General features: G+C 57.4%; 1 protein-coding gene across 9 annotated transcripts in view; it reads right to left on the reverse strand.

Moving 5' to 3' along the window:
* Positions 1–13,875, reverse strand: part of LOC118374421 (inositol hexakisphosphate kinase 1-like) — an 82,997-nt gene that overhangs the window by 14,337 nt on the left and 54,785 nt on the right. For all 9 annotated transcript variants that reach the window (XR_008074833.1, XM_052474217.1, XM_052474216.1 and 6 more), the window contains exons 3-4: positions 9,234–9,438; positions 5,880–6,061 (exon numbers count right to left, since the gene is read on the reverse strand). Coding sequence is in view for 8 of the 9 variants with exons in the window: in XM_052474217.1 (XP_052330177.1) it covers positions 5,880–6,061; positions 9,234–9,438 (387 nt within the window). In the remaining variant the exon portion in view is untranslated. The remainder of the gene's footprint in view (positions 1–5,879; positions 6,062–9,233; positions 9,439–13,875) is intronic.

Consider the following 13,875-nt stretch of genomic DNA (forward strand, 5'->3'; position numbering starts at 1 on the left):
ACTTCATTGGTGATTAGGCCAGAGGACTACAAACTGGATCATTCTATAGGTCTAGATTAAACTTCATTGGTGATTGGGCCAGAGGACCACAGCTGGATCATTCTATAGGTCTAAATTAAACTTCATTGGTGATTGGGCCAGAGGACCACAGCTGGATCATTCTATAGGTCTAAATTAAACTTCATTGGTGATTAGGCCAGAGGACTACAAACTGGATCATTCTATAGGTCTAGATTAAACTTCATTGGTGATTGGGCCAGAGGACTACATCTGGATCATTCTATAAATCTAGATTAAACTTCATTGGTGATTGGGCCAGAGGACCACAGCTGGATCATTCTATAGGTCTAAATTAAACTTCATTGGTGATTGGGCCAGAGGACTACAGCTGGATCATTCTATAGGTCTAAATTAAACTTCATTGGTGATTGGGCCAGAGGACCACAGCTGGATCATTCTATAGGTCTAAATTAAACTTAATTGGTGATTGGGCCAGAGGACTACATCTGGATCATTCTATAGGTCTAAATTAAACTTCATTGGTGATTGGGCCAGAGGACTACAGCTGGATCATTCTATAGGTCTAGTTTAAACTTCATTGGTGATTGGGCCAGAGGACTACATCTGGATCATTCTATAGGTCTAGATTAAACTTCATTGGTGATTGGGCCAGAGGACTACATCTGGATGATTCTATAGGTCTAGTTTAAACTTCATTGGTGATTGGGCCAGAGGACCACATCTGGATCGACAAAACAGATGGCCTGGTAAGACGTGGACATTCAACTAGACTTTCAACCACGTTTGAGGACTGAAAAAATATATATAAAAACAATTCAGACAGTCAATCCCTTTAGGTTTTCTTAACGTTTGAACCCAAATGAAACCGTTTAACGTGCAGGAGTCAAGTCTCAGTAAAATATAATTGTAATCTTTTTCCTCTCAGTGTGCAAAAAAAAACAACTAAAAGGAGCAAGAAGAATGTGTGAGCACAGTGGAAAGTTCAATCCCCCCCCGCCGTCTCTAGTTTCTGCTGCAGCTGAACATATGAGAGAGAGACGCAGGACAGTGTTCTCCTTTAACACGGGGGCTCACGTCAGCTAAGAATTTCAAACAAAAAAGGACCGACAGTCAGGTACACAGTGAACTTGAACAAAACGCCTTAAACAATCAACCGCTCGTTCACTCGCAGGCCATCGTAGATACAGGACAACTTCCAAAAATGGCACCCTATTCCCCTACATAGTGCACTACTTTTGACCAGGGCCCATAGAGCTCTGGTCAAAAGTAGTGCACTATGTAGGGGAATAGGGTGCCATTTTGAGACAAACACACAGTAGACTAAAGTTGAGGAATTCCCCAGATTGTTAAGTACAACATGATATTATCTTCTGATAATATTTGGTTCCTGTGGTGAGGTAGTCAGTGAAGAACCTGACACTACTTTGACAGTTGGGAAAGAAGGGTGCAGCTCTCGAGGAGTGACCTTGGTGTGATTTGTACATTTCGGGAAGCACCTCAAACTCCAGGCTTGTGTCCCAAATGGAAACCTATTTAAAAAAAATAAAAATATAACCTTTATTTAACTAGGCAAGTCAGTGAAGAACAAATTCTTATTTTCAATGATGGCCTAGGTACAGTGGGTTAACTGCCTGTTCAGGGGCAGAACGACAGATTTGTACCTTGTCAGCTCGGGGGTTTGAACTTGCAACCTTCCGGTTACTTGTCCAACGCTCTAACCACTAGGCTACCCTGCCGCCCCTACACTCTAACCACTAGGCTACCCTGCCGCCCCTACACTCTAACCACTAGGCTACCCTGCCGCCCCTACACTCTAACCACTAGGCTACCCTGCCGCCCCTACACTCTAACCACTAGGCTACCCTGCCGCCCCTACACTCTAACCACTAGGCTACCCTGCCGCCCCTACACTCTAACCACTAGGCTACCCTGCCGCCCCTACACTCTAACCACTAGGCTACCCTGCCGCCCCTACACTCTAACCACTAGGCTACCCTGCCGCCCCTACACTCTAACCACTAGGCTACCCTGCCGCCCCTACACTCTAACCACTAGGCTACCCTGCCGCCTCTACACTCTAACCACTAGGCTACCCTGCCGCCTCTACACTCTAACCACTAGGCTACCCTGCCGCCCCCTACACTCTAACCACTAGGCTACCCTGCCGCCCCTACACTCTAACCACTAGGCTACCCTGCCGCCCCCTACACTCTAACCACTAGGCTACCCTGCCGCCCCTACACTCTAACCACTAGGCTACCCTACCGCCCCCTACACTCTAACCACTAGGCCACCCTGCCGCCCCTACACTCTAACCACTAGGCTACCCTGCCGCCCCCTACACTCTAACCACTAGGCTACCCTGCCGCCCCTACACTCTAACCACTAGGCTACCCTGCCGCCCCTACACTCTAACCACTAGGCTACCCTGCCGCCCCTACACTCTAACCACTAGGCTACCCTGCCGCCCCCTACACTCTAACCACTAGGCCACCCTGCCGCCCCTACACTCTAACCACTAGGCTACCCTGCCGCCCCCTACACTCTAACCACTAGGCTACCCTGCCGCCCCTACACTCTAACCACTAGGCTACCCTGCCGCCCCCTACACTCTAACCACTAGGCTACCCTGCCGCCCCTACACTCTAACCACTAGGCTACCCTGCCGCCCCTACACTCTAACCACTAGGCTACCCTGCCGCCCGCTATATATTGACTATATAGAGACCAGCGTTCCATTTGGGACAGAGGTTGGTGTGAGCCCCGTCTTTTCCCACGGCCTACTTTGACAGGTTAGATCACCAGAGAACTCCCAGGGTCCGTTAAGGACAGGAGGGTTGTAACACTACTCCTGACCAACGCCTCGTTCAGGTAATGGAGTCAGATAGATCGTGTTTGTTCAACTTGACCAGGTCATTGGTCAACTCCCCTGTCAGCGCTTTCCCTCTGTGTGTCCTTTTCTTTTCTCCTCATCCTGTCTGGTTAAGGTAAGTATCCTCATCCTGTCTGGTTAAGGTAAGTATCCTGATCCTGTCTAGTTAAGGTAAGTATCCTCATCCTGTCTGGTTAAGGTAAGTATCCTCATCCTGTCTGGTTAAGGTAAGTATCCTCATCCTGTCTGGTTAAGGTAAGTATCCTCATCCTGTCTGGTTAAGGTAAGTATCCTCATCCTGTCTGGTTAAGGTAAGTATCCTGATCCTGTCTGGTTAAGGTAAGTATCCTCATCCTGTCTGGTTAAGGTAAGTATCCTCATCCTGTCTCGTTAAGGTAAGTATCCTCATCCTGTCTAGTTAAGGTAAGTATCCTCATCCTGTCTGGTTAAGGTAAGTATCCTGATCCTGTCTGGTTAAGGTAAGTATCCTCATCCTGTCTGGTTAAGGTAAGTATCCTCATCCTGTCTGGTTAAGGTAAGTATCCTGATCTTTTCCCCTCATCCTGTCTGGTTAAGGTAAGTATCCTCATCCTGTCTGGTTAAGGTAAGTATCCTCATCCTGTCTGGTTAAGGTAAGTATCCTCATCCTGTCTGGTTAAGGTAAGTATCCTCATCCTGTCTGGTTAAGGTAAGTATCCTCATCCTGTCTGGTTAAGGTAAGTATCCTGATCCTGTCTGGTTTAGGTAAGTATCCTGATCCTGTCTGGTTTAGGTAAGTATCCTGATCCTGTCTGGTTTAGGTAAGTATCCTGATCCTGTCTGGTTTAGGTAAGTATCCTGATCCTGTCTGGTTAAGGTAAGTATCCTGATCTTTTCCCCTCATCCTGTCTAGTTAAGGTAAGTATCCTCATCCTGTCTGGTTAAGGTAAGTATCCTCATCCTGTCTGGTTATGGTAAGTATCCTAATCCTGTCTGGTTAAGGTAAGTATCCTCATCCTGTCTCGTTAAGGTAAGTATCCTGATCTTTTCCCCTCATCCTGTCTGGTTACGGAAAGTATCCTCATCCTGTCTCGTTAAGGTAAGTATCCTGATCTTTTCCCCTCATCCTGTCTGGTTACGGAAAGTATCCTCATCCTGTCTCGTTAAGGTAAGTATCCTGATCTTTTCCCCTCATCCTGTCTGGTTACGGTAAGTATCCTCATCCTGTCTGGTTAAGGTAAGTATCCTAATCCTGTCTGGTTAAGGTAAGTATCCTCATCCTGTCTCGTTAAGGTAAGTATCCTGATCTTTTCCCCTCATCCTGTCTGGTTACGGAAAGTATCCTCATCCTGTCTCGTTAAGGTAAGTATCTTGATCTTTTCCCCTCATCCTGTCTAGTTAAGGTAAGCGTGAATATATAACTAATCAATGAGGGAAATGATCAGTCTCAGTTCCAGGTACCTAATCAAGGAAAGTTGAACTTACACATCACAGACAAACTGAATTGGTCCACCCACACAGACAGCATCGTGAAGAAGGCGCAGCAGCGCCTCTTCAACCTCAGGAGGCTGAAGAAATCCGGCTTGTCACCAAAAACCCTCACAAACTTCTACAGATGCACAATTGAGAGCATCCTGTCGGGTTGTATCACCGCCTGGTACGGCAACTGCTCCGCCCACAACCGCAAGGCTCTCCAGAGGGTAGTGAGGTCTGCACAACGCATCACCGGGGGCAAACTACCTGCCCTCCAGGACACCTACACCACCCGATGTTACAGGAAGGCCATAAAGATCATCAAGGACAACAACCACCCGAGCCACTGCCGGTTCACCCCGCTATCATCCAGAAGGCGAGGTCAGTACAGGTGCATCAAAGCTGGGACCGAGAGACTGAAAAACAGCTTCTATCTCAAGGCCATCAGACTGTTAAACAGACATCACTAACATTGAGTGGCTGCTGCCAACACACTGACTCAACTCCAGCCACTTTAATAATGGGAATTGATGGGAAATGATGTAAAATATATCACTAGCCACTTTAAACAATGCTACCTAATATAATGTTTACATACCCTACATTATTAATTTCATATGTATACGTATATACTGTACTCTATATCATCTACTGCATCCTTATGTAATACATGTATCACTAGCCACTAACTATGCCACTTTGTTTACATACTCATCTCTTATGTATATACTGCACTAAATACCATCTACTGTATCTTGCCTATGCCGCTCTGTACCATCACTCATTCATATATCTTTATGTAGTAGTACGGTAGTAGTTTTGGAATTGTTAGCTAGATTACTTGTTGGTTATTACTGCATTGTCGGAACTAGAAGCACAAGCATTTCGCTACACTCGCATTAACATCTGCTAACCATGTGTATGTGACAAATAACATTTGATTTGATTTAATTTGATTTAACCCAGTTAGCATTTACCCTCTGTTTATCTACCATCTAACCCAGTCTATCTATCTGGTTAGGCAACAACATGGAAACAGGAGACTGATGGATCCTCATTGATTGGTTGAGTCAGTCCCAGACACCTCAACATGAGGACCGTAACGATCAATAAGGAAAACATCACCTCATTATAGCAGGAGCATTGAGCCATTGAGCACCCTGTTCCTGAATAAGTAGAAACATCTTTCTGGTGCGTGATTCTGCTGAGCTTCCAAACGGCTGTCTGATTTGTGTTACTATACTAACTAAAGAACCCAGCAGATATAACAAGGCATGGATAGATCAATAGATGGCTAAATAGGTTTTGATGCCGAGCGGCGTAGCGTTCTACGGCACTGCATCTCAGTGCAAGAGGCGCCACTACAGTCCCTGGTCCGAATCCAGGCTGTATCACAACCGGCCGTGATTGGGAGTCCCGTAGGGCGGCGCACAATTGACCCAGTATCGTCCGGGTTTGGCCCGGGGGTTAGGCCGTCCATTGTAAAATAAGAATGTGTTCTTAACTGACTTGTCTAGTAAAATAAAAGGGATACTGTAGAGCTTCCTGTCCTTGGACTCTGATCTCATGCGGCTGAGCTGCTGCCTGTGACAGCGGAGGCTCCAGGGGTTGTGGCTGATCTTCTCTGAGCCCAGGCCGCTGTTGTTATCCAGCATCTGGAAGGGAATATCACTGTAGATCTGGAGCTCTAGACGAGGACTCTTCAGCTCCTGGAGACTGGAGGGAGAGGACACAGGGACAACAGGGTTATTACAGGAGAGACCGCTGGTTAAACTAAAGCATGTCACTGTAGATCTGGAGCTCTAGACGAGGACTCTTCAGCTCCTGGAGACTGGAGGGAGAGGACACAGGGACAACAGGGTTAACAGTGGAGAGACCGCTGGTTAAACTAAAGCATGTCACTGTAGATCTGGAGCTCTAGACGAGGACTCTTCAGCTCCTGGAGACTGGAGGGAGAGGACACAGGGACAACAGGGTTAATACAGGAGACCGCTGGTTAAACTAAAGCATGTCAGTGTGGATCTGGAGCCGCAGGTCAACTAACAGGTCAACTAACAGGTCAACTAACAGGTCAACTAACAGGTCAACTACAGCACCACAACATGTCAGTGTGGATCTGGAGCCGCAGGTCAACTAACAGGTCAACTAACAGGTCAACTAACAGGTCAACTAACAGGTCAACTAACAGGTCAACTACAGCACCACAACATGTCAGTGTGGATCTGGAGCCGCAGGTCAACTAACAGGTCAACTAACAGGTCAACTAACAGGTCAACTAACAGGTCAACTACAGCACCACAACATGTCAGTGTGGATCTGGAGCCGCAGGTCAACTAACAGGTCAACTAACAGGTCAACTACAGCACCACAACATGTCAGTGTGGATCTGGAGCCGCAGGTCAACTAACAGGTCAACTAACAGGTCAACTAACAGGTCAACTACAGCACCACAACATGTCAGTGTGGATCTGGAGCCGCAGGTCAACTAACAGGTCAACTAACAGGTCAACTAACAGGTCAACTAACAGCACCACAACATGTCCAGTGTGGATCAGGAGCTCCAGGGGCCTCGTGTAGAAACAATACGCATCTACAAAAATAGACCCCCCAAAAGATGCGTGTGCCAGTTTTCACTCAAAAGTTGTAATTTCTAAAAACTAAATAGATGTGAGAATGTGCTTGACTTCCTGGTAACGTTAAACCATGTGTACGCTCGGTTTCTAGTGGTTGAAGCATTCCATTGCAAACAGGCAGATTAGATTAGTATTTTGTGCAGACGGGGGACATATGATGGCATGCCTATTCATAACAACAACAAAAACAACAGGTAAATATAATAACTAGATGTAATTATTGCAACAACAAAAAAAAGTTAGATTCCTATTTAATTTCCATGATCATTTCAGAATAAATTGCTCACTTTTTCCTGACTCGTGGATCATGCTGGTGAAGTTGGCTACAGGCAGACCTACAACATCCACATTTCATTGGACCCATTTTACAGTAGTAAATAGATCCCGTAAACTCAACGTGTAAATGTCGGACCCGTGTTTCATGAGCTGAAATAATAGATCCCAGAAATGTTCAACACTCAAAAAAAAAAAGCTAATTTCTCTCAAATGTTCAGTACGAATGTGTTTCCATCCCTGTTAGCGACCATTTTATCCTTTGCCAAGATAATCCATCCACCTGACAAGTGTGGCATATCAAGAAGCTGATTAAAACTGCATGATCATTACACAGGTGCACCTTGTGCTGGGGACTATAAAAGGGCACTAAAATGCCACAGATGTCTCAAGTTTTGAGGGAGTGGGAAATTGGCATGCTGACTGCAGGAATGTCCACCTTAGCTGTTGCCAGATAATTTAATGTTAATTTCTCTCCGCAGGCCTGTCCTACGCGACGTCTCCGCATGCCTGTCCTACGCGACGTCTCCGCAGGCCTGTCCTACGCGACGTCTCCGCAGGCCTGTCCTACGCGACGTCTCCGCAGGCCTGTCCTACGCGACGTCTCAGCAGGCCTGTCCTACGCGACGTCTCCGCAGGCCTGTCCTACGCGACGTCTCCGCAGGCCTGTCCTACGCGACGTCTCCGCAGGCCTGTCCTACGCGACGTCTCCGCAGGCCTGTCCTACGCGACGTCTCCGCAGGCCTGTCCTACGCGACGTCTCCGCAGGCCTGTCCTACGCGACGTCTCCGCAGGCCTGTCCTACGCGACGTCTCCGCAGGCCTGTCCTACGCGACGTCTCCGCAGGCCTGTCCTACGCGACGTCTCCGCAGGCCTGTCCTACGCGACGTCTCCGCAGGCCTGTCCTACGCGACGTCTCCGCAGGCCTGTCCTACGCGACGTCTCCGCAGGCCTGTCCTACGCGACGTCTCCGCAGGCCTGTCCTACGCGACGTCTCCGCAGGCCTGTCCTACGCGACGTCTCCGCAGGCCTGTCCTACGCGACGTCTCCGCAGGCCTGTCCTACGCGACGTCTCAGCAGGCCTGTCCTACACGACGTCTCAGCAGGCCTGTCCTACACGACGTCTCAGCAGGCCTGTCCTACACGACGTCTCAGCAGGCCTGTCCTACACGACGTCTCAGCAGGCCTACAGTAGGTCTGTCGTACAACACAAGGGAACACAGGTTAACAACTAACGCAGGCCACCGAAACACAAACCCAGGGACATCATAACAAATTCAACTAAGTTATAGCCAACCTACATTATTTTAGTCTATCATATGAACAAATCAGGCAACTGGGTCCTACTCACTTCTCAGTGCTGTCGCTCTCGTGTGGTAGCCTCTCCTCCTTGATCTCGGAGGTGGACACACACCATCACCTATCCCCACTACTCTACTCACTTCTCAGTGCTGTCACTCTCGTGTGGTAGCCTCTCCTCCTTGATCTCGGAGGTGGACACACACCATCACCTATCCCCACTACTCTACTCACTTCTCAGTGCTGTCACTCTCGTGTGGTAGCCTCTCCTCCTTGATCTCGGAGGTGGACACACACCATCACCTATCCCCACTACTCTACTCACTTCTCAGTGCTGTCACTCTCGTGTGGTAGCCTCTCCTCCTTGATCTCGGAGGTGGACACACACCATTCCCTATCCCCACAGCTCTACTCACTTCTCAGTGCTGTCACTCTCGTGTGGTAGCCTCTCCTCCTTGATCTCGGACGTAGACACACCATTCCCTATCCCCACAGCTCTACTCACTTCTCAGTGCTGTCACTCTCTTGTGGTAGCCTCTCCTCTTTGATCTCGGAGGTAGACACACCATCACCTATCCCCACTTCTCTACTCACTTCTCAGTGCTGTCACTCTCGTGTGGTAGCCTCTCCTCCTTGATCTCAGAGGTAGACACACCATCACCTATCCCCACAGCTCTACTCACTTCTCAGTGCTGTCACTCTCGTGTGGTAGCCTCTCCTCCTTGATCTCGGAGGTGGAGCGGAGGAGGCTGCGCCGGGAGTGTTTCCTCCGGGGTTGGTCCCTCTCCGGTAGGTCCTCGTGGTCCAGGATCTCGTTCTCCACGTACGGGTACGCTACCAAGTTGATGTATCCGTCAATATCCCCCTCAAAACATACCAACACCATGCCTAGAGGAGAGGGCAGAAGATGCACTTGGGTGGGTGATTTACCCAATTACATTTGAAATATTTCTGGATACATTAATGTTTACATTTTTACAAATTTAATTGGATTATAGAGTATGGAAAATTCTTCTGAAAATATTAAATGTGTACGGGATAAAAACAAGCCTGCGTTAAATATTTTGATGATGATAAGGGTCTTCCACGGGAGAAAGACTGAGACAGAAACCTGCTGTCAGAAACCTGGAACTACAGGAAAATACCACCAGTGTGTAAGATAAGCAGGGAAAGGGAAACGATATGGGTTCAGGTTTATAGGAGATAGAGGTGAATGTCATCTCATCTGGCCAGGCAGTCTGTCACAACATCAGGGTTAGGGAGAGGTTGAGAGGGAACAGGAGAGCGAGAGAGACAGAAATAGGACTCATCTATCTCCTCTTTGAATCATTCTAGAGTGGTAGAGAATGTGTAGGTGAAAGATTACAGAGAGAGACCGGCAGGGTGGGGCCAGAGTGGATAAATGATGCTAGCCACTCAGAGAGAGACGGAGGCGGATGAGGTAGGGAAAGGTAGAGTAAGGGCATTTCCTGAAACTTTCTGAAGAGACAATGAGAATGCCCTGTGTGTGTGTGAGGTACGAGCGTCGACCACTTTGTGTAGCCGTTAGCAATGATGCTAATGAAAACAGTCTTCTGGTTGATGGAAAGGCTTTCCCAAAAACCTTCTCTATTAAATGGCAACTACAATGTAGCCTTGTCAGTTTTACAAACTCTCCCAATACGTGGGCTACAAAAAAAAAACACAGCCAGGGCAGGGAAGGATGGGGTACGACAGGGTGGGGGGCGGCAGGGCGGGGGGCGGCAGGGCGGGGACGGCAGGGCGGGGGCGGCAGGGCGGCGGCAGGGCGGGGGGCGGCAGGGCGGGGGCGGCAGGGGGGGGGCGGCAGGGCGGGGGCGGCAGGGCGGGGGCGGCAGGCGGGGGCGGCAGGGCGGGGGCGGCAGGGCGGCAGGGCGGGGGCGGCAGGGCGGGGGACGGCAGGGCGGCGGCAGGGCGGGGACGGCAGGGCGGGGGACGGCAGGGCGGCGGCAGGGCGGGGACGGCAGGGCGGGGACGGCAGGGGGCGGCGGCAGGGCGGGGGCGGCAGGGCGGGGGGGCGGCAGGGCGGGGGGGCGGCGGGGCGGCGGCGGGGGGCGGGGCGGCGGCAGGGCGGGGGCGGCAGGGCGGGGGCGGCAGGGCGGGGGCGGCAGGGCGGGCGGCAGGGCGGGGGCGGCAGGGCGGGGGCGGCAGGGCGGCGGCAGGGCGGGGGCGGCAGGGCGGCGGCAGGGCGGGGGGCGGCAGGGCGGGGCGGCAGGGCGGGGGACGGCAGGGCGGGGACGGCAGGGCGGGGACGGCAGGGCGGGGACGGCAGGGCGGGGACAGCAGGGCGGCGGCAGGGGGCGGCAGGGCGGGGGACGGCAGGGCGGGGGCGGGGGGGCGGCAGGGCGGGGCGGCGGGGCGGGGACGGCAGGGCGGGGACGGCAGGGCGGCGGCAGGGCGGGGGCGGCAGGGCGGGGGCGGCAGGGCGGCGGCAGGGCGGGGGCGGCAGGGCGGGGGCGGCAGGGCGGGGGCGGCAGGGCGGCGGCAGGGCGGGGGACGGCAGGGCGGGGGGCGGCAGGGCGGGGGACGGCAGGGCGGGGGGGCGGCAGGGCGGGGACGGCAGGGCGGGGACGGCAGGGCGGCGGCAGGGCGGGGGACGGCAGGGCGGGGGCGGCAGGGCGGGGGACGGCAGGGCGGGGGACGGCAGGGGGGGGACGGCAGGGCGGGGACGGCAGGGCGGGGACGGCAGGGCGGGGGCGGCAGGGCGGCGGCAGGGCGGGGGACGGCAGGGCGGGGGACGGCAGGGCGGCGGCAGGGCGGGGACGGCAGGGCGGCGGCAGGGCGGGGGCGGCAGGGCGGCAGGGCGGGGACGGCAGGGCGGGGACGGCAGGGCGGGGGACGGCAGGGCGGCGGCAGGGCGGGGACGGCAGGGCGGCAGGGCAGGGCGGGGCGGCAGGGCGGGGGCGGCAGGGCGGGGACGGCAGGGCGGGGACGGCAGGGGGGGGCGGCAGGGCGGGGGACGGCAGGGCGGGGGGGCGGCAGGGCGGGGGACGGCAGGGCGGGGGACGGCAGGGCGGGGGGCGGCAGGGCGGGGACGGCAGGGCGGGGGCGGCAGGGCGGCGGCAGGGCGGGGGGACGGCAGGGGGGGGCGGCAGGGCGGGGGACGGCAGGGCGGGGGACGGCAGGGCGGGGGCGGCAGGGCGGGGACGGCAGGGCGGGGACGGCAGGGCGGCAGGGCGGGACGGCAGGGCGGGGGACGGCAGGGCGGGGGGGACGGCAGGGCGGGGACGGCAGGGCGGCGGCAGGGCGGGGACGGCAGGGCGGCAGGGCGGGGGCGGCAGGGCGGGGACGGCAGGGCGGGGACGGCAGGGCGGGGAGGGCAGGGCGGCGGCAGGGCGGGGGGGACGGCAGGGGCGGGGGCGGCAGGGCGGGGGGCGGCAGGGCGGGGGCGGCAGGGCGGGGGCGGCAGGGCGGGGACGGCAGGGCGGCGGCAGGGCGGGGGACGGCAGGGCGGGGGGCGGCAGGGCGGGGGACGGCAGGGCGGGGGACGGCAGGGCGGGGACGGCAGGGCGGGGACGGCAGGGCGGGGCGGCAGGGCGGGGGGACGGCAGGGCGGGGGACGGCAGGGCGGGGGACGGCAGGGCGGCGGCAGGGCGGGGACGGCAGGGCGGCGGCAGGGCGGGGGCGGCAGGGCGGCAGGGCGGGGACGGCAGGGCGGGGACGGCAGGGCGGGGGACGGCAGGGCGGCGGCAGGGCGGGGACGGCAGGGCGGCAGGGCGGGGACGGCAGGGCGGGGACGGCAGGGCGGGGACGGCAGGGCGGCGGCAGGGCGGGGGACGGCAGGGCGGGGGCGGCAGGGCGGGGGGACGGCAGGGCGGGGGGCGGCAGGGGGGGGGCGGCAGGGCGGGGGGCGGCAGGGCGGGGGGCGGCAGGGCGGGGGGACGGCAGGGCGGGGGGGCGGCAGGGCGGGGACGGCAGGGGCGGGGGACGGCAGGGCGGGGGACGGCAGGGCGGGGCGGCAGGGCGGGGGACGGCAGGGCGGGGGGCGGCAGGGCGGGGGACGGCAGGGCGGGGGCGGCAGGGGGGGACGGCAGGCCGGGGGCGGCAGGGCGGGGGCGGCAGGGCGGGGGCGGCAGGGCGGCGGCAGGGCGGGGACGGCAGGGCGGGGGGGCGGCAGGGGCGGGGGACGGCAGGGCGGGGGACGGCAGGGCGGGGGCGGCAGGGCGGGGGACGGCAGGGCGGGGGGGCGGCAGGGGGCGGGCGGCAGGGCGGGGGGGCGGCAGGGCGGGGGCGGCAGGGCGGGGGCGGCAGGGAGGGGTACGACATGGAGGGGGACGGCATGGAGGGGGACGGCATGGAGGGGGACGGCATGGAGGGGGACGGCATGGAGGGGGACGGCTTGGAGGGGGACGGCATGGAGGGGGACGGCATGAGGGGGACGGCATGGAGGGGGACGGCATGAGGGGGACGGCATGGAGGGGGACGGCATGGAGGGGGAGGGCATGGGGGGGGACGGCATGAGGGGGACGGCATGGAGGGGGACGGCATGGAGGGGGACGGCATGAGGGGGACGGCATGGAGGGGGACGGCATGAGGGTGACGGCATGGAGGGGGACGGCATGGAGGGGGACGGCATGGAGGGGGACGGCATGGAGGGGGACGGCATGGAGGGGGACGGCATGGAGGGGGACGGCATGGAGGGGGACGGCATGAGGGGGACGGCATGGAGGGGGACGGCATGAGGGGGACGGCATGGAGGGGACGGCATGGAGGGGGACGGCATGAGGGGGACGGCATGAGGGGGACGGCATGAGGGGGACGGCATGAGGGGGACGGCAGAGGGGGCGGCATGGAGGGGGACGGCATGGAGGGGGACGGCATGAGGGGGACGGCATGAGGGGGACGGCATGGAGGCGGCATGGAGGGGGACGGCATGGAGGGGGACGGCATGAGGGGGACGGCATGAGGGGGACGGCATGGAGGGGGACGGCTGGAGGGGTACGACATGGAGGGGTAAGGCATGATGGGGTACGGCATGGAGGGGGACGGCATGGAGGGGGGCGGCATGGAGGGGGACGGCATGGAGGGGGACGGCATGGAGGGGGACGGCATGGAGGGGGCGGCATGGAGGGGGACGGCATGGAGGGGGACGGCATGGAGGGGGACGGCATGGAGGGGGACGGCATGGAGGGGGACGGCATGGAGGGGGACGGCATGGAGGGGGACGGCATGGAGGGGGACGGCATGGAGGGGGACGGCATGGAGGGGGACGGCATGGAGGGGGACGGCATGTAGGGGTACGACATGGAGGGGTACGACATGGAGGGGTACGACATGGAGGGGTACGACATGGAGGGGTACGACATG

The sequence above is a fragment of the Oncorhynchus keta genome, chromosome 21, assembly GCF_023373465.1.
Source record: "Oncorhynchus keta strain PuntledgeMale-10-30-2019 chromosome 21, Oket_V2, whole genome shotgun sequence".
Lineage (NCBI taxonomy): Eukaryota > Metazoa > Chordata > Actinopteri > Salmoniformes > Salmonidae > Oncorhynchus > Oncorhynchus keta.